General features: G+C 38.1%; 1 protein-coding gene across 10 annotated transcripts; it reads right to left on the reverse strand.

Annotated features, from left to right (window-relative positions):
* Positions 1-150: 150 nt before the first annotated feature.
* LOC122574112 lies at positions 151-25,685 on the reverse strand. Of its 10 annotated transcripts, none has more exons than XM_043741297.1 (7): positions 25,601-25,685; positions 13,949-14,046; positions 5,542-5,785; positions 5,318-5,460; positions 3,734-4,293; positions 1,712-3,550; positions 151-1,466 (listed from the first exon to the last, which is right to left on the reverse strand). In XM_043741297.1, exons 1-7 carry the CDS (start codon positions 25,668-25,670, stop codon positions 1,403-1,405), a joined length of 3,018 nt encoding a protein of 1,005 aa, XP_043597232.1. In that variant the 5' UTR covers positions 25,671-25,685; the 3' UTR covers positions 151-1,402. The 10 variants fall into 10 exon arrangements, with proteins under 10 accessions (XP_043597232.1, XP_043597223.1, XP_043597262.1 ...); XM_043741288.1 differs by having other exon boundaries at positions 1,712-3,556; XM_043741327.1 differs by having other exon boundaries at positions 1,666-3,556.
* Positions 25,686-26,610: the final 925 nt, after the last annotated feature.

Genomic DNA, 26,610 nt, shown 5'->3' on the forward strand with positions numbered 1-26,610 from the left:
ATTGTTGAGATAACAGAATTTACTAAATAAGGTTTTTACGTTTGTAACTGTGAAAGAGTTTATTCTTTTTGTGTTCGTGATATGTAGGTGGTTTGTGCAAAAATTTAGTCGGATGTGATGTTATACGTATCTATGTAGTCTTTCTTACAATATATGCGAACTTTATAAATTTCTTAGAATTTTCGTCATTGTACGATAGAACTTTTGTATCCAATTAATACAAAAATCAAGACAATTGTACGGTACTTTTACATTAATTATTCATTTTACGTCCTTAATAAAGAAATCACTTAAAGATATATGTTAGTCAAAAGATTATGGAACGGAGAAAGCAAATTAACTGTGTACATTCATTTATCAACAAAACCAGATTTATTTTAAATACAGTTTGTACGATAGCAGCTAATACGACTACAATGAATATCACAGCATTTTTCTCAGGTAGACATTCTAGATGTCAGTCAGTAGCTTTGTTACATTATTAACCAACTAAATACTACGTTTACGACATAATTGAGTAATAAGTAAATGATGAGTACTCATTCGAATTAATAAATCTCCACTCGAACTTGCGTATAGCTCGTATTAAACAAACATTTGTTTTTTAAACAAAACATAGGTGAAATCCGTGCTACACTGACAAATAAATTGAACAGCCATGATCCGAAGTGTTAGCGTACTACATCTAACAGGATATGACTATGTACAGTGATCTGTTACAATTATAGTTATAATCATCATTGATCTTTATGATTATGATATCATAAACGAAGATGCATTTAAATGGACCAGTCTTTTTTTTATAAAAGTCGAGTATAATTCCGAACTATAATTTTGACACGAACCGATAACAAAGATCAACGCGTATGTTTCTTACTCTTAGCTTTACTACTTAACTTACTGTATATTGCAACGAATTTGATTGTTTAAATAATTAATGTAAGCTTATCATAGTAGAAACACAACGTTTACAAATCAATTGTTTATCAAATAAAAAAAATTAATGAATCTCGTTAGTCTAAAACAAAAGTTAGTAATAGTCAACCAATATCACAATAATCATCTTAAGAAAATGAATTCATTTACATAAGAATAACGAATACATGAGAAGAGAATTGCCATATTGATTACAAATCGATCACTGGTATGTAAATTTTCGTTAAAAGAAAATACATCGATTGTTTATATCAAACTCGTCGAAAATGAAATGTGATAGTTACTAATCTATATTACAATGGCGAGGAATCATAAGAACGTGCTTTATCGTACATGAAATATATACATCGTCTTTTTACTTACAAAAACGAGAAAAGATAATACTTCAATCTTCGATGGATTTCATTTAAAAAAATTAGATATAACGTGATTTTGATGATTGTCCGTGATTGATTTCTCGAATTTCTTATTCGTCTCCAGTTTCCGTTAGTCTATCCAGGCAATCGTACGACTTCGACTGAATGATATATCTGTAATATAAGTAGTTTTTGCTTAATATATCGAAATATAAAATAGAGGTTCGGAGAAGTTAATTTTAAATTCGGTACTAAATTTAAAGCTGAATTATATTTGTTATTAGTTAAAAATATCAAAAGGCAAAGATCTGTTACGTAAGTGGAAAGCAGTGCGGTAGATAATTGGTTAAAGAAGCAAAGCACCGAAACTAACCCAGAGTTATATACACCAAAATTCTCTCTATCGTTTGTAACCCGACCGTTTGTGCGTGGGGTCTCTACGACCCACGTGAAGAACCATTTTCCCAGCTTTGGCAGCCTTGAAGGTTTGCAACGCTTTCGCGTGCGTCAATCCGTCCATCGATATTCCATTGATCGCTAGAATCTCGTCTCCGATTTTCAGAGTTCCTTCTTCGGCCGCCTGGCCACCAGCCATGATATCCTTCACGAAAATACCCATGGATCCTTTGTTGCTATCAGATCCACCTACTATAGAAAAGCCTAATTTCTTCGAAGCACCCTTTTCCAAGGTGATGGTCAACAAATTCATGGACAAACTAGTCGCCCTACGCGAACAGGAAACCGGAATGACAGCTCGCTTTCGCACTACCTGAAATTTTCTCATGCCAGTCATCTTTTCGCTGGGTTCTTTTCTCACAATTGCTTCACTTTCGCTTTTCGTTCGTTCCATAGAACTTGCGGATAAGTTCGTGCCACCCTTCATCATGACACCGATTATTTTACACTGAGAAGGTGTTTCTTGTCGTACATTTATGGAATCGGAAATATCAACTTCCATTTTTTCATTCATATTTTCTTGTTTCAGCGTCCACACCTCGGAGTCGCTTCGAGTGCGTACAAGAATGTCGCCCCACGTGTCACCTAGCTCTTCACCGAAAGCGAAAGCTGGTTCTCTGGCTATCTGCAATTCCACGGTACCCGAACATGTTTTTAACGCGCTTCTAGCCTCGAGGATCGACATCCCACGCAGTCTACGTCCACAAACCCGAACGATCTCGTCACCGATTCGAAATTGCTTCGATTTAGCTGCCACTCCATTTACGTCCATCTTTGAAATCACATAGAAAGGTCTAACAGCTTCTTTCCTTTCTACGGAAATGCCAAGGTTCCCAGATTTCTCCACGAACAATTTCATAGTCTTCAGCTCTCGACGGACCAAGGTCTTCGCTGATGTTGGTGGAATTGACGTTGCATGATCGACTTTAGTTATTTGTTCGGATTTTTTTATTTTGTTTCTACAATGGACAACCTCGGGATCATCCGGTCCCATGTTCGACCGCGACCTCTTTGGACTATAGTACTGCAGGGGGCTATTAACAAGTGTCATGCAAATTTTCGTCGCTGGTGGACTATCCTTGCACGGAGATGCCGCGTTATCCAACAAATTCAACACGCTGGAGTCGATGTGCTTCCGAGACTTTAACGGTATCTGGGACTTTTGTAAATTCTGCACCTTCATCGCTTGCGACAATTGCAGTGTTTGTATCGGCTTCGCGAACAACTTTCTCTCCGCTATCTTCGACAGTTCGTTGCTCACAGATATGGTCGAGGATGTTCTTTTATCTTCGAAATTTCCACTCAAAGATACTTTCGACGTTCCACCGTCGCATCTTTCTGACGTAGATGCTGCGATGCTAGATTTTGCTTGTCCGACCGTACAGTTCACAGAATATTCCGTAAATTCTACGAAAGTATCCTCATCGCAACTGTCCGTGCTGTCTCCATCTGAAGCTACTGTGGTTATGTTCGTCGTTACCGATTCGCTGAATAAACTTTTGTTTATGATGACGGTGTCGTCGAGGCGAGAAGGACCCGATTCGTTTTCTTCCGTTCCCGTTGTCACGTCTTGTTTTATCGGTGTGCTGACTGGTAACGATAGATCGATGCCATGGTAATCGTCCGACGTTATGGAGAAACTACGGGGTTTTAACATCGCTGGAACGGAGTTCTGACTGTCTGGAGAATCGGCGCCAGCTCGCGTGCTGTCGGAATCGTAACCACTTTCGTCACATCCTAATCGCAGATTGCTCATCAGCTCCTCCAGGCCAGTCACTGAGTAAGGTCTGTGATTGTCGGCTCTGTAACTGAAAGAAGAAACTTAAAGGAAGTGGTCTCGAGAAATGTAAGACTGCATAGCTAAGCGCACCGTGTACCAAAGTAAAAGTAGCTTCTTAGTATGCATAAATAAGCATGTTTAAATATAATCAATGGCTGTGGAAGCAATCAACGAACATAAACAAGATATGAAAGAATCCACTCACCTGTCACAATCACTGCCACTTGCGCGAACGTTGAACAGATTCCTCTTAATATTGCTAAGATGGTTATTGAAAAAGTCTCGGGTTTGCGTGGAAACATTGCTCTTGCCATCATCCGTCGTAGTCTGACTCGTTCGTCGTTTAGGACTCGTACTTCTTCTGACTTTTTCCAACGTTTCTCTCGCGAAAGTCGTTCCCTCTTGAGTCTTAAGCATATCCTGGTTCTTCAAAATATAATCTAAAACTCGGTGCTGCTCCTGAAGGTTCTGGATGCTGCGACTGAGCTGCTTCTTTTTCTCGTTAAGTATCGTTCCGCGATCTAGTCGACTATCGTCCAAGCTCCCACGAAAGGAGACACTCTTTATGGCACCCTCGCTCAAAGCCTTCTCCATCGGATAATGACTGATGCAGGTAACATCCTCCTCTTGTATCGTCACATTTCTAGCTGACACGTCGCTGTTCAAGAAGCCGCTACCTCGCTCGCCGCTTTTGAACAAATTCCGTAACGACTCCACTCTGGAAATTCTCTTTGGCTTTGGTAATTCAGGTGAACCACTGATACCCTGGAAATCACGATTTCCATCAAATCACATATATAGCATTAGATCGAAAGAAGATGCGAATAAAGACGTGACCTCTGTATATAATTTTTATCCGTAAAATATTTTCTTCAACTACTTAAAAGATTTTAATGTAAAAGGTACAATAATACAACTATGTGATAAAAATTTGCTTATGTATAATACGATACATGGTTACGATACAAAAAAGAGATACTCAAAAGGTTCAGATATGGCCAGTCAAGTGATAAGTAACAAGTAAGCAACTTACTTTTTTCTTTTTTTTTTTTCTTTTTTTTGTACGTGGAAAAATCCTCATGGACACTCCGCCGCTGCGGCAGCAGCGAAAAGTAAGCAACTTACTACTAAACGTTTAAAGCACGTCCACTAATGTAATAAAAGGGTTTAGTCGAGTAGATCCAAATTTTTAGATTTTCTGGTCAAGTAAGAGAAAAGAAGAGAATATGGGCGAAAATATGATAATGATTTTATTAATATAACTATAGGAACATTATTAAAAACATATTGTTTAAACTTGTTAAACTCTAACAGTTAAACAATACACAACTAATATCAAATAATTAATACTATAACGATGGGAAAATATTCTGCCATAATATCGCACATATATTTGCTTATTAATATTTGATAGAAACCCAAAATTTAATGATTTTACTTATTTTCTTCAACCTTCCCAAAAAATTTTTTCTATTTAGCTGATTTAAAAAAATATTCGAGATTGTTTGAAAAACAGTTTGTGCCTATAAACCAGTATAATTACCAAACTCCCTAGCATTAAAAAATATAAATTTGGACTGCGACCAATTGCGGCTTATTTGACCAAAAAATTTAAACATTTGAATCGACTTAACTGATCGTTTCACTAAGCTACTTGACTAAATTTCAGTGTTCAAAAACTGCAATATATTAAATTCCTTGCTACTTACCTTACCGTAGTGGCAATGTCTGAATCAGCCTTAATTAGTTATTGAGTCAAATGAAATGAACGAAGGTAGCATATATTTACGTTTTCTTTCTCGTCTGTTACACCGCCTTTCCGATTCGGACTCCATCGTCTTCGTCGGCCTGAAACCGAAAGCAATTCGGAGCTGTCCGATCTCTTTAGCTGATCCCATCTTCGACCTACTTTTCTGCCCCATGTCGAAATTCCTGTGACGTAAACCAGATTCGATACGTTAATTCTCATTCTACGTCGTATCCTACGATTTTACTACGGTATTTAGTCGTTACCTTTTCGATTCGAAGCGCAAGATTCCGACGACGACGGTTTCGAGAACGGTGATTCGCTATCGTCTTCCTTCATGCACATCCGACCTAATCCATCGTTTTCCTTGTGCAGTTTTTTACTACTTCGACCGAAATTTTCCTCTGCCACTGTCAAAGGCGCTGTTCCATCCTGAGATAATGGAGTAGCCGAAACTAGCTGTGGACTGGTATCAGAACACTGTCGTTTGAACAGACGCATCGCGATAGCCTGAAAAAAAGTGATGATATCGAGATTACATAAGCGAATAGATACGATTGACTGCAACCGAATAAGTTTCCTCTTGTAAGATATTCATGACTTGCAACTGCTGCGCTTTTATCGATAAACGATATATCGTTATTAACAACTAAACGTAATTTCCATGTGCCTTTATAAATAATTAATATTATATATAAAAAGTACTAATTAATAAGTATTAATAGAAATACATTTGTATTAATACTCTAGAATTCATATGAATTCATATGAAAGTTAAAAAGAAATATAGAAGAAGGAACGAAAGAAGACATTGTATCAAAACTCGAATCACAATGAACAAAGAGACGCATAAAGTTTATTAAAAGTTCGGATCATCGAACGATCATTTTCCCAGCATTCCAGGAACGTTTAGCAACGTTTCCTATAGGTATCGTTCTGCGGACGAAAGACAAGTCTCTCTCCTACTCACGCCAACTTTATCACTACCACGCTTTTACGCCTTAACGGCTACGGTCGAAAGTGCGTTACCCGTTCCCAGCTTCGAGTTACATCCACCCATATCGAGCGTCTCAAAAACGAGCGATCGTTTTGCCCACGGCCCTCTCTCAAGTTCCAGCAACGATCGCGTTCATGCACCACTTCCTCCTCGATGTCTCTCTTGCGAACAACGATTAATAATAACCGACGCCCTTCGTCATTTCATGCCGCGATCTCTCCTCGTATCTCGATACGTTTTCTTCGATAATCACTACGCGTCCAATGATCGCAATCGCGTTTCTCTTTTTTACGACTAATTACCTCAACTGGCTCCGGTTAAACCTATATGACTGAGATAAATAACTTCCTCGCTTTTATCCAATCATCATACAGGCCAAAGAGTGAAAATATAAAATCAGACAAAAACAAACATGTAAAAGCCAGCACGACGCGATTCTTTGTGGAAAAATAAAAAGGATATAGAATCAAACTTTTTCATCCTCGGCTTAGTTTTCGAGGAAATCGAGAAAATACTTCAATTGTCAAGAGATCATTCTACGTATGAAAGTAAGTCGAATGTAGAATGCAATTTTTTCACAAGACGCTTTGCTTCCGAGAAAAAAATTAGAGAATTGAAAATTTATCATACACGTGTATTAGCCCGATTCTTAACTAAACACGTTCAAACTCTATTTTCTTGAAAATAAAATTTCTATTTCCTTGGAAATGAATTTTCTTAAACGAAAAAATGTTATTCTACATTTTCTTATTTTATTTATTTTCATACGTAGAATAACCTCCTGTCGATTATTTACTGCCCACCATGTCCAGAATTAGCCACGTTCAAGCATAGTTGATAAATTTTCAATTTCGGTTTTCTGAAAAACTCTGCCGAGAAAAGAAAAAGTTTGATTCTGTATTTCTTTTTTCAGTTTTCCACAAGGAATCGCGTGGTGCCGGCTTTTTTTAAATGTTATTCGATCGGAACTTGTATTTCTGGATACGAAATGGAGTATTCAACAAAATATCAGGCTCGATAGAAATATTCTATACGCAATTAGTCAAGAACCCACGCTTAGTCCGAAGTGAAAGGTCAGTATTGAATATTAAGGATATTACCAATATACATTTAAACCACGTACCACGATATACTCAGAAGATACTTTACCATGATTATTTCTATTAATCATAACCGACGAGAATTAATACGACCACTGAAAACCGCGACGTTAATGTATATTAGTAACATTGAGATTAAAGAGCTTCTTATAGTTTATGAGGCTGCTAGAGGTATTAAGCATAAGGTATTAAACATATATTTTCACTGATTCGCGAATTGAAAAAAATAAAACAGAAAAAAGCGTATTATTTATGTCACCGTACGAAGCAACGCAATTTACGAATTTATGGGCCATTAAAGCGATCGGTGAACTGTTTCGATTTGTTTTGCACATCGTCTAAAAATATTGCCCATATGAATTGCGTTCGATGTAAGTAGATTTCTCGGCGTTCATTGTTAAATACATATATCCTTCTAACGTTCCGAAACAAAATTATCCTTTACGATCAAATCTCAAGGAAAAAAATTCAAATCGCTGTTCAATTTCTTTCGCCAATTTATTCTGATTTGATAAGTATCACCCGTTATGTAGGCAGCACCGGCACAATGTTCTAGGATTGGAGAAGAGGGAACAGGGTGTGGAGACAGGGAAAAAAGCGCATGTAGCGTTGCCCACGTGTCCCGGCCGGCCATATAAGTGTATATCACATAGAGCACATGTCGCGACGAAGTGGCGCGCATTTTTCCTAGACGAAGCGCACACGTACGCGCCGCGTTCGAGACGTTCCACGCATCCGGTCGCAATTACGACGCTTTTAGAAAGATCGCCGTTCACGGATCGCGTCTGTTAACGAAGTCGTCCAACGATTCGCGTCAAATAGAGCCGACCAACTATAGTTGCAAATCAGATCTGTAGCTGTTCGAATATTACGCGTTACCTTTTCTTAAGGCGAGAATTTATCATTTTCATATCAACCACTGCTACACATCAACTGCTGGTGAAAACGTAATGAAATCTTTTTACGTTATCATTACCGGTTATTTACAGTCAGTCTGATTCAGTTCATATCCCAACTGCTGATAATTTCAACGAGTACCGCGCATTTCTACTTGACGTTACGCTTAGTTAATTTATATCTCAGGGTGTTCTGTAACTTTCCATACCTATTTTACAAAATTAAAAATTAACTAGAGCTTTCTCCGCGAGTACGAGCGCTCAGAGGACGAGATTAGCGCATTTTTTAATCGAACGATAAACAATATCAACGAGTATTAATAAAATTTCTCTCGACTTTCGCCAGACTATATTTGAGTTATATATCGCTTTTCAAACATATCATTACCTCACGGTCGAGACAGACGTTTCAGATTGCAAAGGTAATTACCATTTTTTGCGCACGAGTTATAAATCTTCTTGCGCTTCCTCGAGTCGAATTAAGGCGTCTAATAGCCTTTTTTGAAACGAACATTATACTTATAATATAAAACATAGAATACCGAGGCCTTTGATTGCGGCAAATCTACCAGTCCATTCGATACGGGCGTTTCAACACGAATCTTGATTTTCACAAAAAATTCAGATAATGCTTGTAGTTATATGTATATAGCTCATATATTTAGCGCAACTTTTAATGATCACGCTACAAATGCCACGATATAAACGCCTATATGAAACAACAATTCCTAGCAGTTTGAGTCCTCCCTAGGTGTAACACGTCAAAAGCATCACAAACACGTCTTTCTAATCCACACCATTACAATTAGACAAATCGAGAGATATCACCTTCGTTTTAATCCGTCCCTTTGCCCAAATCCTACGAGCGACGTCAAAGCTGCTTCCACGTCTCTCCATCCTTCTCCCTTCTCTCCAGCCTTCTCTCGCGCTATAGCGTCCGAAACCAAAATACCGACCCATCCTCTGTGCAACTTCTCGCGGCGAATCACAACAGCACGTATCGAACTAACGACGAACAACGCGATCGTTCTCATAAACCCGTTCGATCGTCACGATTTCATGGAAACACAGCAACACGTAACGCGACTGGCCAGAGCCACCGATTAAATCTCGTCGAGTTATAAAGAAAGAAAAACGACACCCACGCGCCGTTTTGAGAAAAGCCAGCGAGGTAGAACGAAGCCAGACACGATGCACCAGCTGATTGGCTTCCTGCTCGACTCGACTTTTCATTCATACGATCGTGCACCGAAAACTCCATTCCACACCCCCACCAGTCAGCTAGGAGTCTCGCCCCCGCCTGTTTCTCCTTCGGAAATAGATTCATCATCAGGATGTCGTCCCGAACACCGGAAACGGCCGCTTCCTGTCGAGCCAGCTTCCCGTCGCGCGTTCGTCTCTCTTCCACGCTCTCGTTTTTTCCGCCTGTTCTAGCTTTTTTCCGCTTCCCACGGAACGTATATGTAAGCATCGGTCCGCTTTCAAGAACGAATATCTGTCGTTTATCAAACAGTGAGCGAAGTTTGCGGTTCGAATTTGCAGGTCGGGTTTACGGGCCGAGCCACAGCCACCAACTGGCTACTCACCTATTTCAAGGTAACATAACGGTGCGAGATCATAGGTGACGCGAGATGCATTACAGTTACGGCCGGGTGCATACCGGACTTTATTCCAGTCGACGTTTAGACATGCTTTGGACATGCCTTCGAAGCAGCCGCGTGCGTACGTACACGCTGGCAGCCCGTGCGAAAAATCTGCCTGGAGTAGAACGCTATGGCCGTGTGTCTGCACAGGCTAGCTATAAGCTGTAAAATATGAAATACGACGTATGGCACGGTTGCACAAGTCCCATGTTCCAGCCCGAGTCTCCAGATAGTTATTAACCAAGGAGACGGTGAGGAGACGATTTAGTTTTCTACTTTATAGCGAATTACTCAAATATCGGTTTTAATCGAATTGCGTGTTTGAAACGAGAACGAGTAACATCGTAAGCCTATCTTTGGGAAAATTCACGAAACATCGTAATTTTATAAGGAATTTTTGTAACTAAAAACGTAATAACGATACATCGATGTTATAAAATTAAAGATGTACGCGCAAATAGAATTTTTCTCAAGTTCGTTCATAAATTTGTATTCTCCGAGGAAAGTCATTGGTGCATCATGGCTGGAGCAGCGGTTAAACACGAAAACTCATCGAACGGTGTGTTAGCGGCAATATTTTTACGCGTTACATCCGCTCGGATACGTGGTTAGCCTTGCATCCTTTGGTTACAAACGGAGGTGCAAGAGGTTAAAAGCAGCGTGCGTATTGCTGCATGCATTTGCATGCTGCTGTGGAGTTGCGCTATTAAAACCAGCGAAAGTAAGTTGACCGTAAAATGTGGGTGATTGGGTCTCTGATCTTCGACAGGCGCCAAGAGAAAAAATCGCGCGAGAAGATCGCGATAGTCGTTTATTCGCGAAACGTACAGTCCAGTCCTAAGATATCCCATTACTAGCCAACCACTGATTCGTTTCTTAACGTTGACGAGTATTCTATTTTACAGACTACGTATTATTGTACTTTCCACGTAATAAATGAAACTTTGGAAATATCGAATAACTTCAATAATATCTTCTCTTTTATCAAAGAGAGGCAAAAGCAAAGTTAAGGTTTGGTCGACCGTTATTTGAATTCAAGATTTCAAAAATTTTTTATTGTCAGATATCACAGTATGGAAGAAATTGAAAGTACGTAAACCATTATTTACCGAAGGTAAGACGAAAATAGCTCCGTCATCTGATTGACTTTCACAGCTTGCAATACATGAGAACATGAATGGTCGCTGCAATTGATGATGAACGTGCATAACTTGGTTTAAAATACGGCTGCCGTCCTTCGTTAGAGCCCATTGTCTATTTTGTTTTAAAATATAATCACCGTTTGCAATAGGACCCGAGGAAATTGTTCCAAGTCGAAGTACTAAGCTTTCAAGTAAACTTTAGCCAAGTAAAAGTTTCCAAAATTTATGTTTCGCGTCATTAGGGAGCAACGTTTCAACACTTTTAACCCGGCAACTTTCACTCGATAATCTTTTTCCCCATCGCTTTTCCCATACAGCTTCAATTCGTTAACAACTCTCGTAAACTTCAATATCATTTACCAAAATTCATTTTTTCGACGTGATACGTAACGTTTCTCGCTGTGCGATACATAATTCATAATTCATAACATAATCCTAGTTTAATTTCTAATTCCTTGTAATTCTAACATAACCATAATTCAGCGATCTTCTCTTCTATATTTGCCGCAAAAATGAGCATCTCTGCGTGGACGATGACGAGTCCAGAAAACGTATCTTTCCTTTTGCGAATTCGAAGAACCGGTTCCATTTTATTGCTCGATATACCATCCGATGTTAACACACGGTTACTGTATCCACCATGTATAAAGCTAAAGGATAAATCGATATTCGATTCGATGATTCCTCGTTATCCATGAGACAACCAGCCGAACGAAATCGGTGCCACGGTATTTCGGCCGTCGTCGTCTTCCTTTCTTGGTTTTAATCTTTTATCTCTACACTATTTTTTCGTTTACTTGGACCGTAGAAAGTAAAACTATGAGATTTCGAGCGTCCTCGAACACGCTCGTCGTCTGACACAGATTCATGATTTCGAACATCGACCGCTTGTCCTCGACTGGTCTTTTTTTCGAAAGAACTGCCATAGCCCACAGCGAATCGCTCGCGTAGAAAGCGGATTTGCCGATCCAAGAATCGTACCAGATCGGAGACTACGTTCTTCGTTTTTAATTTAATCGACGGACGAAAATGTTTTGGAATGTCGGATTGAAATGTTCACGAGGATCTAACGCTCCATAAATTTGGGTTATCGCGTGATGTTTTTAGATCGATACAATCGATATAGTTAACCGGATATGAAATATGATAACATCGAAATACTAAAGGTTTAACAAACACCTTCCGTGGTTAAAAATAAGATATTTTTATTTCGGATCGCTTTGACATTATAGTTTCTTCGATCGCTTCCATACAGAGAATCTCGTTTAGAAATTCCTAGATATCGGAAATATTCCAAGATATTCAAACTCACTTTCCATATACAGAGCATATTTCTGCATGCCAGCTAATCCAAGCAACGCTATCTTCGATAAATTGTAAGCAATGATAGAAATACAAGACTTGAAACTACTACATATTCCACTTCTCCTGTATTCAATCGCAGTGGTTGCTGAAGAAGAACTCGTATAAGTACGCGTTTCTTATATTCCTCTTATTTAACAGGCATGCTAAGTTTCACAGAAATCGAACACCCGGTGGACGTAGCTCGTTAGTAGCCAGCACGATGGCAACAGAATGTTTGTGCAATCGTTCAGAGTAGTCAGTGATAATTACAACTTTTTACTTCAGCCTATTCCAAGCGAAGTACGAGGCGTTGAATGAACGCTGGCAAACGTGTTCCAGGAACGCGACGCGACGTGGTGTCTTTTTTTTAAAACAACGTAAATGTGTACCAAACAAGCCAGCATTCTTGATCGCTGGGAATTTTCATCAACAGGCCTACATTCCGTCTTAAACGAACCAAATCTAATGCGATCATTCGCCCCGATGAGAATCGTGTCATGATCTAGAAGACACAGGCTGTCCTTGCGTTTAACTTTTAACTTGATGCGACGGTTATCTCGTCCAGATATTTACGGGGCATACGAGGAAAAAGATCGAGTATTTCCATGAGACGGTAGTATAAATCGAGAAGGTAAATTTGATGGAAAATAGAAGTAGCTGAAATATTTTTTCTAAATGTCTATAGCTTGACGACTTATCTGTTAATAAACAATCTCTAATAAGACCAATCTTATCTGCAAATTATTTCATATACAAAATTCCACTCCATAAAGTTAATAAGTTTCCATTTCTGACCATACGAAAAACATAAGAACACATTTTACTTGATTTCTCGATTTCTTATACAACTTCTAACATACATCTGGTACAAATGTTGAACATGAAATCATGTTTTCACTGGTTGCTGTACGAAAGAACAGGGCAAAGATTCAGACATGGAATGGACGGTACAGTATTTCTATAGAATAATGTTTATTTGCGAAGTCCATACAAATTTTAAACGAAGAAGAAGATATTGGGCAGGGATGGAGGAACATGGCAGTAGCAAGACGGACAGTCCATTGACCATTGGAACAAATCAAGATAACTAGCGGCGCGTTTACTGCAATGAAAGTTTGTCTCCTTGTCCTCTACTCGAATTCTCTGATAACGGGATGGATGTTTTTATGTGGAAGAACCGGCTGGTACTTTCTTACGTTGTGTACGAACACGTCCAAGAGGAGAACGGGTTGGACGGAGATATCGAATACAAAGTCTAGAGAAAAAGATCGAGAGAGAAAGTGCAAAAGCGAAAAAGAGAAGAGAAATCAAAGAGATCTAAGAGTTTTCAGGATAAGCGAAACGCGATGGATTTATGTAAACTCACGAACCAGGATGTGGTTGTTTCGCGTTCGCCTTGTCCCGAGAACTCGAAAAACGAACAATGTTCGTTCCAACGTGGGAGAATCGCGGAAATTGTAGATGAGACGTGCTCGGCTTACGAGAATTAACGCGGCTGGTGTGAACTTGTAGGTATGCATGTAAAATATTACGTAGCGGCAAGATCGTTACCTGGCGATTCATTGTTGAGTATGTTGGTGGTGCCGGGTTGCACGAGCTCGTCTTGAGCCCCAACGAAACCGGAAGTCCTTGCCAGGAACTGATCGGAGCTGCGAATTATGTAGTTCTTCGAATTAATCGATGACTGAATTTGCGAGAAAAATATCGGAGAAGCGTTGAGTAATAGAACGAATAGAGAAAGACGGAAAAACAATAAAAATTCCATGATTTAAACTACGGATAAAGTAAATTCAATCTCGTAAAATAAAAAATGTCAATTTTATCGAGACCATTACACGTGACAATTAAAGTCACTTATCGGTACACGAATTTACATCATTGCCCGATAACCTGACAACAATTGTCAATCATCGTACAGACGATTCTGAAAGCAGTTCGTTGAAAATCAAATCTAACGGCAGCATGTACGCTGAATGGATCCGATGCGAACGCTCGATGGAGAAAGAAAACAATGAAAAGAAGAAAGAAAAAGAAGAAAGGGAAAACGGATGGGACAATACGTTCAGCGTGGGAGAATCGTAGGCAACGTACGCGAGGTGTACACAAGAACGACAAAGAGGGAGGATAATCGACATCTGTTCCATAACACACTAGAAACCCTAACTATGGGCTTCCAAAGGACAGGTTCCCATAGGGGCAGGTATATACGAGGTCAGGTGGCCCTTGGCTGAAGACCTTTTTCAAGAGCTTCCATCTTTTTTGCAATTATGTCGATCGTCCATGGAAATAACTTCTATTATTCGGTCAGGCACGTTGCACTCGTGTTTCCATAAAACTTTGGTGACTCATCGTCAGAATTTGCCTCGTAGTTACCGTTTTTACACTTAAACCATTACTGCTACGATAGATTCCCCTCTCTCCCCGCCCCCTACCTCTTTCTCTCTCTCTCTCTCTCTTGTCTGGTCACGTTTTCGTCGAGATCTTATTCCGATAAGAAATATCAAGCGGCAAGATAATGCATCCGCCAGTGATATATGCATTTACAAAGAAAATGGTTGCCTCTGGCATTTAATTCTATCCATTGATCACGATTAGAATTTTTAATAAACGACGGAAGCCCCAACCACCTTAAATTTACGCATCGTCACAATAGTACCATGCACTAATTACATCCTACGTGAAATCATTAACCTAGCTTCCATTGTGCCATTGTGCTCAGCTTTTAACGAAGCGAGTTCTCAACCGCTAACCATGCACTGTAAATCTCCCTAAAGGAATAACGTATTTACGCAATTAACCAAACGAGCTACTACGTATTAACGTAACAAGTGCAAATACTGCGAACGCGTTTGTACCGGTATAACGTACGTTAATATCGTCATTATATCGTTACACTATCATTAAACAACAAATTCAATTATTATGTAACAATGCTACGTACGTTCTACAATTTTAATTCACTTAATTCTCGCGCAATGTATCTTCTCGTAACGTTTATTCAGACCGTGGCAAGTGGCTGCGAAAGGAAAGTTACAATACGCGTACAGATAATTTTATTTGCAGAGAAGCAACTCATAAGCATGACACGTGCTATAGACGCAATTACCTATCTTTACGGAGTAAAGTTTAGCCTAGGGTCGTCCCATAATTATACCGTTTCACGCTAATGATCGCTTTGTGTATGTGTAATTAAGAAAACGCATTAAATATGCTGGCGGAGAGAAACGATCATCGTACCGTTCAGGTACGTTGCTTTCATGTAAAATGGCACGGTGGTACTTCTTTAATAGATCGATCCATTAGATCCAATGGATATCGTAATTCTGCTCTCGTCGTGGAATTTACGATGAATCGTACGATATGCGCCACTAATTTCGCTAGATGGATCGTGATACCTCAAATTTGAACAGCGATTATTACCTATTATTAGCATAGCTCGATGTAGGGCGTTTAGAACGCTGTATGACTAGAAATTTGTCAATCAAGAATTCCTAAGTATAATGAAAAATTTGGTATGATAAAAATATAATTTATATTCTGCCAGTCAGTCGATAAAATAATCTAACACTTGGTTCACATGGTTTTTGCATTACAATGTTTCGGTAGTATTACCGGAAAATCTGCTTAAACTCGTAAAGAATCGTAAAAAATCGCGCGTTCCAGGAAGCCCTTTTTAACGAGTTTAGCGTTTATTCTCGTTTTCGTTTGCCGTTGCCACGACCGAGGGATACACGTTATAGACTTCAATCATCGATTCATTTAGAGATTAATTTTTTTTTGACAATTTGACAAGTTTTTTTTTTAAACAAGCATTTAAATTTCCGTGTCACGGGGCTTAAGAACGGCAATGAAAACACAAATACTCGAAGAAATATGAAAAAATAATAATAAGGACGAACACGCGGCGGACAATGAAAATGCATCACTCTCCAATTTTTCCAAATATTCACGTAAAATAACGTCTGAGGCTAATAACAGCAGTATAGCGCATCGCATGGAAAGAAAAGTAACGACGTAACAACGATAATGCCCATGCTGGGGAAACAAAATCACCAGTGTTTACTTGCAAAAACCGCATAATTAGAATGTTGGCCCGCATTATAACGTTCATAGAACTGCACAATCAGTTTACTTGTTAATTATACGAGAAACACGACCGAGATTCAACGGATAAAGAACATGTATTACAGCATCTGAAGAAACTTAAAGGAGGTCCTGGTTTCTCAAATATTTTTGAAATGCATCTCCCATGATGCTTCGCATAATTACAAGTTTCTTTATTCCGCTTAATTTCGTCCGATATTGTCTAACTGCTAACGTTATTCATAATTTCTACGACTTTCTAACGCATCTTTCAGCTTTTGATGAGCGTAACTTAATGTATCATAACGTTAATCCTTTCGTCAGAAATGTTCATACTTTACACGTGGAAATAACAATTGTACGATTATTAAAATTGGGTTAGCACGTTCGTACAAGAGAAATATTCTGATTGGCAGTTTACGGTACATCTTATCGGTTACGGATTACATCCGTTTTCGATAAATCTATAAATGTAGAAAATTTGATCGAGAATTTCACGTGTAACGATCTAATAATTTCTACATCATTTGAATCAACGAACAGGCCCCACTTCAATCGATATCACTATACAGTACCTATCTATTTTCAACACCGTCTGGAAAACCGTAAAGTATCTCCGATAAACACTTCACGAGTGTCGTGCAATTAGAACCCCCCTCCGCCGCTTTAATCTGGATAAATCCATCCTGATCCATTACCAAACATGACCACACCTAGACCAACTGTGTGGCAGCCCTACCCTTTTATTAACGCTAGGAGCACCTGCGATAACTTCTCATTTGCTCCCTGTTATCTAGGGCCTGGATGACACACGTTCATGGTTCCGCCAGAGGAAGGTCAGATGGAGATCACGAGATTAGATCGGGACAAAGAAGGTTGAAGAAGGGAGTCGAGACGAAATGGAAAGAGAGGAAGAACGAGCGAGGCGAACAGTCGCGGAATCGAGAAGGAGTCACGACCAAGCGAAAGCAGGACAAAGAGAAAGAGACAAGGCTGTAGAGAGAACAAGAGTGAGAGAGGATGAAGAGAAAGAGGTGTATCAGCTAGCAGAGAGTTCGTTGCCCGATTGGCTAGCTTCGCCGTGTCTCTTCTTTGCCGTCCGTTTCATCCTTTTTTATTCACAAGCATTGAACACGCGTACACGGCCGCAGGTAGGTACATACAGGAGTGGCTGTTTCGCCGAGTCGTCGAGGATGACGTCATCGATCGACAAATCTACCCAGGTGAGTTCAGGTTGCCTGGCGAAATCACCGTTCGTTCTTTCTCCCCTTTGAAGCCGATATAGAATAACCTGCATCAATACGGCCGGCATTGATGCTCGCTTTATTTCAAGGGACACCCAAATCGCCTTTGCGATATGCATAGCGAGTCAGCGTCAGTAATTATCTCTTCGAAGTCTTTCGGGTCTGCAGAGACCCGAAATTACTTAGGTTTTTTTACACGGTCTTACAGAAAAAATCAAATTACTCATGTTGAAAGGTACAAGTCGAACAAGAGTTTAATCAAGACACGTTTATGTTTAAAAACATTCCAGGAAAGAATATACTATTCTTTACATTCGAGACATGCCATTTGGGAAATAGTTAGGGAATGTTACTGGATCGTCATAAATTATGATTCAACCAACTATAAGATTCCAACCTTTAACATCGGCAAGCTGTTCCTCGATCCAGTCGAAGCTCGTTAACGCAGAGCACACTAAACAGGATAAATATGACAAGCAGCTGAAAGCATGCAGCAATAAAAATCAGATATGGAAAGGAGAACGCGATTGCTACTCGCTGAACTGGGTCTAATTGTAAGAAGACTGAATGAAACAAGGGGTCGAGACCATCATTAACGCCCATACAAAGGGAACGTGTATCGTTTGATATTCGAGTTGGCAACCTGACAATAAGGATCAGCAGTCGTACAATACAATTTTCTCCAACGTAGTGTCGTCTTGTGCTTCCAATATAAGAAACAATCTCCCTGTCCCTACGTCTAACTACGAGACCATCCATTATACGCTCATTCGTCATTTTTCTACATACAAATTGCCGTTCATTGTTCATCGCATAAGCTGCAAGCGACTTGCCAGCTTAACATTTGAATCCAATCTATCTAGACGATAATCTATCGTTCCAAAAAATCAAGAACATCACTTTCAACCGGTATACAAGAATCACTGTTTTTCATTGTGTAAGACGACAATTGTATTACATAATATCATAATCGTGATATACTTTATACCGCCTGTTTTTATCGTATCTGTTAGAAAGAAATATTTTTTTCGTCGGAAAATCTGTTTAGGCCATATAAATATCGAAGTAAAATATTTTTTGCGAAATGCGCGACCTCAAGGTAAACGGATTTATAACTGATTCTATCGATTCAAGTAGCATCGTGCTTTGGAACACAATGTGATTACAACGGTTACTCGGTGCAACGTTGAAAAATATTTACCAAACCATGTGTAACCAATGTATATAGTATCAACAGTATTATGGTTTAGTACAATTCTACTGTTTTGCTCTATTGTTTTGGTAAAATAGTTTTGTACATGTATATACAATAGTCGCTACACCTGTTTTAAAATAGTAGAATCACGTAAAAATTCTCTAATCTTTCTTTCGTCGTAATAATAATCTGTGTATGTTGAAATGGTTCTGCTTTCAAAGGATAATTTTCATTGCTTGGAATTAGTTACATGTAGTATTAAAAAAAATAAAACAGAAAAATGTTAACGTCAAATTTTTCAATCGTTTTAATTACTAAAATGTTTAAATTAACTATTCAAAAATTTATCGTTCCGAAATTAGATTACATTTCAATTCTCTAGTAAAAAGATTTGCAAATGATTAAAGTGGCTACTAGCATTATCGGCGAGATAATTTATAAGAATACCTTTCATGACGAGTGACAAATAATTCAAGTTCGTTTCCAATTTCGTAAATCCATGAATTCATTTCACGGAAAAGAATTCGCCTATGATTTATCGTCGATTACTATGATTATAATTATCGCGGATATATTAAATGCATCTTCTATAGTTTATATCATATATTAGGATGTACATAGGTAATTGCCAAATCAACGACCCTTAAGCACCTATCAATGAAACGCAGAAACGCAGAAACGCATTTGTATTTTTTCGCAGAAGAACAGTTAGAGATCATCGTTGCTACACTTTTTTAGAACGTAGGCTCAACACACTTGCCTATTTGTCTATTCGATTTATAGGCACCTAACATGCTAATTATACGCGGTAAATCAACTAATAAACTCGAAATTTTATTTTGTAGTCTTCAAGGCCAACCGTCTCTCGACATTCAGTTTCATGTAAACAATTCGCAAAGCGAAGAATTCCTATTTCTAGTCGAAACTGAAATTCCAATAAAAGGAAATCGTTCTTGGATTAACATGGCGCGTTTTTATACAACGATATATCTATTATATGTTTCAAGGACAGAAAATTCTATAACGTCGGAATTATCAAAAATAAAGAGAATCGCGAGACATTTCGCCAGTGCTTTGTTAATTGGTCGTAGATTAACAAAGGAACTTCGGTTACTAGGCGGAGCTCCTCTTAGAAGCGAAACACAGAACAAAACTAGAGATATTACTTCTTGAAAATCTGCTACATAAATCTTTAAACAAGAATCCATATTTAGAACACGCCTCTGTGAAAGCTCTCTCTTCGCACACAGAAACAAGAACTTTACGATGCTATTAACCACAAAGATAAAAGTTTCTTAATTTAACGTGAGATATTCAAACAGGACGAGAGGGCTAAAATTCCAGCCAGGCATTAATTAATGTCGAACTTTAGGACTGTTCGTGTAAACATCGATACAAACTGCTCTGAACACGAGCCAAGTCGTTTGTAAATGGCCCAAAACATGGCGTTGCCGCAACAAAGTAGCACTTCGGACAAATTCCAAGTCAAAAGTTCCGACAAGCACATAAGAAAAATAAGAAAAAAACGTTTCTCTAATTATATCTTACAACAGACCAATACATCGTCGCTGTATCCTATAATAACGCACAAATGAGAAAATAAATAATCCGTCGACAAATGTCAATCTTCGTTCAACATCAAACGTTTTTGAAATGAAACTTAGTTATCAGAATTAAACGATTTACGAAAAATCTTAGGAAAAGTATGAGAAAATATAAGAGAAACTCACCTCTGACTAGAAGACGCTCCTCAAATGAAATGCATAATAAGAAGACACGAAGCCAAGAATCACGAGTGTATCGTAAAGCATTGATTAAATAAACTTTGTTAACTTCACAAAAAAGTAAGGAAACTTTCGAGATCCGAACTCGATCGAAGATTGGTATTTCGACGCCGATTCACGCGATATCGAACTACGTATTCCTGATGTATCCAATTGACGAATCAGTCGATAGAAACGATCACCGGCACGACTCTGTCGAAACTGGCGAGTGGAGCGATAGCAACGAGAAACGCCAGGGTTGCCTACGCACCGATGCACGTGGGCTCTGGAGTGGGGAGTGTAAAGACATCGAATTGAGAAGGTCCGTAGTCCGTAGTAGGTATTTGCGAATAGCGTCTTACTCGATGGAAACAGGGATGGTGTAAAGTGTATGTAAATCATTCGCACTCTCCATCGACTGCCCGTTTTTCTTTTTCTTTTTCCTTTTTCGCGCTAGAACCGTTTCGATCTTATCAAACAGTGCTATCTTCTTTCACTCTCGGGTGGACTTTTTAGTGGCTCAGCTTTTATTACGATGTCGCAGTTATTGCAGAGATCTTGCTTATAATTAGAGTATGACAAAGGTTTAATTTCAGTTGTAATTATTTCTACTTTAACCTTATCTTCTGCTGTAAACAGCACAATAAAACAAATAGGTTGTCACTTTCGGTACGAATGATAACAGCCATATCACTATAATTACTTGGAGAAAGTATTGAAAGCAGTTTGGAATCTGTTATTATTATGATTTCTCCTTCGTGTGGAGAGTTACTTGGACAATGCACGAGCTATAATTTCGCAACATACAAACAAAATTTTACGCCCATTTTCAACCCAAGAGTCCACAAGATACTCGAGGGATCGTCGAGTAACACGAATCATCGATTCGGTCAACATTTCACGAGTAGGTAGTATCGAAAGGAAGCTTCGACAGAAGAAAAAGGATTACACGGTGGACAATACACGCGAAGTAGATTATATTTCAGTCCGTGTAACAAACTCGATTCAACCCGGTTCTAAGGCAGCTTTCAACGAGCTTATTGCCTGTGCCTGACTTCTCTAAAAGAAGGTGGAATACACGTAAGAAGAAGCAGAGGGGAACAGGTTTTAGATTCATTCACATCTCGCCGAGGCCTTGAGCTCGACAAAAAGCATTCTATGCAGTTCCTACCATAGGCTCATCCTGTATTTCTGCGTAGGTAAGAAAATTGTAGAGTTGGATTATACATAACACTTTATGAACTACATACGTGTCTTATGTTTTATATAATATAAACTACGATGTGTTTCGTACAGCTACCAGCTCGGAAATGCCAAAAGAAGCGACAAACAAGCGATTTTCGTCTTCGATCGTCAGTTGTCTCGAATAACAGTAACGCTCGAAAACTCGAAACTTCAGTTCGGCACACTCTTTATTCTGCCGATACTCTCAAGTTACAAACTCATGTGTCGTAAATATCCAATATAAACCATCTGCGGATCGATTTGTTATCGTTGCTCTTTTTCTCGATCGAGTTACGTTTCTTTGAAATTATATAAATGCGATGTTTAAGTTTTTCGAATACAGATCCGCACAAAGAAGCATAGTTGTTCACAGAAAAAAATATACATAGCTCAAAATGTGCCTCGTTAGAAATAAACCATCTATTTCTTAAAATAATTTAAATCCCGTTTTAATAAAATAAATTATTCATAAATGTATAGAATATTCTTACTATTCTTACTTTTATTAGGAAGAAAAACTGTAATATATATATCAGTTTCGTATGTAATATACCAACGATTTGTACATCACTGTGTTATACGTATTCTCCCATTTGTATTGGACTTTGTTGAGAACCAAAAAACGCGATCGAACAGGATAATCTATTGCTGTGATCCAAATACCAAATATCCTATTATCGCAACGAAATAATTTAACAAACAGCTCAGCCCACGTTACGGAATATCCATGCATAAAGATCGTCGCGAATCAAGCGAAAGGAACGTTGATCGGATATTCGTATTATCTATTGTCACTAAATAATTGATTTACATATAAATTGTGATTGTTGCAAAATTTTCGACATTTGTGATACGCAAACGCCTGTTTACGTTTCGGATATCGAGAATCGAATGAAAGAAAGTCCAAATTTGGATCGAAGGTAGTATCAATTTCTCCTTCATAACACACGGCCCTGAGTACATGCGCGCGTTATCTGGGAGCACTAATCTAAAATGTTCTAACGTGAGTTGCGTGGGTATAGAGTATGGACGAACATCGTCGCTTAAGAAACTCGAATGCCTACGCCTTTCTCACATGTGGTCAGCCATGATGAATCGGAGGATCCAAGCGATTTCGACGCTTTTTACGCGTATAGTTTGCGTAACTTGTATGAACAACACGAGATCGCCAAGACCTGTTTAGGTCATCAGCATAGAACTTCGCTATCTTTGGACGTATTTATTTCGTTTAAATGTTATTATTGTTATTAACAATAGGTAGAGAAATTGTACACATTTTTTTATGTGTGCACGTATACATTTCAAAAAATCTAAATTTTGAGATAACTTTATCTAAAATATATCGGATAAAATAGGAAATAATTTATTCTCTGATGATAAAAGACAAATGCTTTAATGAGTCATGCTCTGTTTATTCGCGGTTTATATCTGATCAAAACGTATACTGACACCTTTAGCTAATTAAAATTAAGATCACCCAATTAAGCAGGAAATCCCCTGTTACAATTCTAATTAGGAGAAAACACTTCTGATAAGAGTCGCGGGTTCTATGTAAAATGAGTTTGAATAAGATTACAACAAGAGTAGAATAAATTGTTCTGTGTATGCACAGTAGTTGAATTTATGTGTATGAATGTAAAAGTTTGTTTCGAAGAACATATTATTAAAATATCAACGTAGATAGAACAATATTAAAAATTGTATTCGATTCGTTTTTCGCTTAACTAAGAGTAGGACTTCGTTCTATAATACTCGTGACATGATAGTTTCCTTATTTCCTTAATTACCGTTAGGATGATAAATGAATCCGATCATTCAATTTACAAGAACAATGACAGAATTTATTGTTAACCGGAATGCTTCCTCTATTTGTCATTAGCATAAACCGACAACTGATATTACCGAATTTAAAATTTATTTTAATTTATTCAATCAGATTCCCAATCATAATTTTGATACGCGATAGATCTTCTGTCATACGTAAGGACTGATGAGATTTTCAAAAATCAAAGATCGTAAATACGACCTTTTACATTTCCTGACATTAACATCTAGATAAGTAAACGGATCCATAAATAATAGAAATAACTGTAAGGAAGGAAAGTTAGTGAATACCTCGATACCTAGTTCGAAGTGGGGGGAACGAGTCGAGTTTATAAGCTGCTTATTTAGATCTAAGCTTTTGCAGAAATAATTGATGATATATTACAGTATAGTACTCGGTGCAATTTTGTGTCCCATAGAAATAACATGGATAAATTCTCGATTTAATAATTGGAAAAGAATTAGAGAAAGAAATCTTTGCGAAAGAAAAATTCACATTTACTATTGTTTCTATAGGTATCGCAGGTAACCAACAACTTAAATTACGCATCAATAACCGTATATCGTTATCGGTAAAGTTCGATACAATATGGTAAAGTTTTATTATTCTGCCGTAAACTACAACTAAAAGTTTATACATATACACTACGATCCTAGTTTCAAATAATCCTTTTGATTACATGGTGAAGTTACTTATCGCGGCGCTTCCACCAAATATCAAATCGACTTTAATTTACAGTTGTTCATACTCTCCTCTACTTTACTTATATCAATTCAATCATTCTTCTAATTTCTCAAAATCGATATATACCGATTATCGACCTAATTTATATATTTTAAATTATAAATTTTAATTTATAAATTTTCATCGAACGCGTAAGGTGGTAAAGCACGTAGCGTCCGTTGGATGATTCATTTTTGCGCTTATAAACAATAATTAGGAGGTTAAAAGTGAAAGGTGTCTAGGAAGGGGAACAACGATAGACAGGTGAAGAGACTCATAAACTACACACGTCCAACTGCTGCGCCGGATCTTACGCACCTTTAACTCGCTACATGCGCTTACGTTTCAGCTGCGTGAAAAACTAAAATTAATCGTGGCAATGGGTGTCCTCAACGGAAATAGTTTCGCAGCAAGCTGCAGTAGCGCGTGAACGAGCAGGTTGTTTAATTACTGTCCACTAGTTCAAAATAACGTTAATCTCTATTTTCAGAATGTCTCGAAGATAAATGTTTTAAAAGTACCGAATATTCTATTTGTCAACAACAAACTATCTCTTCTGAATCATGCAATTATCGTAGATGCAATATCTTTGTAAATAGCTGCACAAATGATAAAAGTTTGAGCCGTGGTCTATTTCACTCAATGATAAATCGAGAGATTTTGTACTTGAAAAACGAAACTTGGATTGCAAAAGTTATAACGCGTTAACCGTAATCAGTGGGAGCAGACTGTCCTTAATTTCGACTTTGATAAATTTGACAAATTCGTCTCCACGCGTCGGAAGAACAAAATGCGAATAAATTATCGCAATTGAACAACTGCTTTTAAATTACGTAACTTGGCGAGTACGTATCCTTCGTTCGCTTCGAATGTAAGTGCACAGTGATATTCGTTACGTCAATAACAGGAAAGTTTTAATTAAAAACAGGGAAATATCAGTGTAAATATGTAGTAACGATCAAAAAATCGCTCGACGAGACTTTAACATTTCTTCGACGAAGCAATACTCGTATCGTTGAATTTTCTGTCGTAGTCCTAAATTACCCCCATTTAATTAACATCAGGCTAATTTGGTGAATCATTTCGTAATGCAATGTGTCATAAGAGACTGAGACTGAGAGAGAAAAAGGGAGAGAGACTCCTTACCAAAATTGGCGTCAGACACTGTCGACCTGTCTGCATTGAAAGATTTTTCGTGCGGTCCTTCCTGCACCATTAGTATTCTTTGTGACACCGAATTATTGATACACGTCTGAAAAAAGCAGGAAAGATACGTAATATTATTCATGTGATAAATAAATTTGTGGGCGATCGAACAAAACTTTATTAATTGATTGTATGATTATTTACGCGTCGATAACTCGCATTTATTAGGAACAATCATTTGGAATTTTCTATCATCAAAAAGTACAATTAAAAATTGTATAAACTGCATAAACTGAAAATTGCATAAACTGAACAATATTATAAAATAAAAATAATCTCAAGAATTCAGAGAAAGGCGATCATGTTAATAAATCAGTTTCTTACACTAAATATTCCTACACTTACGATACTATCATGATGCTCATTTATTCTAAATAATAACTGCTAACGTTTAACGGTTTAGCCTCTAGCGAGAATCGAGATTATAAGTTCATTAGATCTAAGACGTGCATAGTCGCAAATCATTACGGTGTATCGTGTAATTTAATGGAGTGTTATAACCTCGACATAGCTGAATATCTTCATAAATGGTGAAGGAAGCACGTTAAATACTCTCAGGTTCATTGTTCTACACTATATGATATTCTAAAACGCTATATGATGTTTATTATGCACATTTCGATATTTATTGTTTTGGATTCCTGTAATAGAAGATTATTCTGAACAGCCATTGCTTGCAAGAAAAGTCACTGTGTCGACATTGTTGCAACTGTAACTGTTTGCAAAGATAGACACAATATGTGAAATTCGTCGATACCATAATATCTAATTACTGTATATTTTGTAATTGACAGAACTACATAATAGACCAGTAGTAAACAAAACTATTGGACTTTCGGTTTGGTGCGAGGCAAGGGTAACACGCGGACGGGGTGCTCTGTAGAAAAAGTGAAGTGTGAGGGGAAAAAGGAAAGGAAAGCGCGAAGTAACACGAAGAGAGGAAAGATAAA

Source organism: Bombus pyrosoma, linkage group LG2, assembly GCF_014825855.1.
Source record: "Bombus pyrosoma isolate SC7728 linkage group LG2, ASM1482585v1, whole genome shotgun sequence".
Taxonomy (NCBI): domain Eukaryota; kingdom Metazoa; phylum Arthropoda; class Insecta; order Hymenoptera; family Apidae; genus Bombus; species Bombus pyrosoma.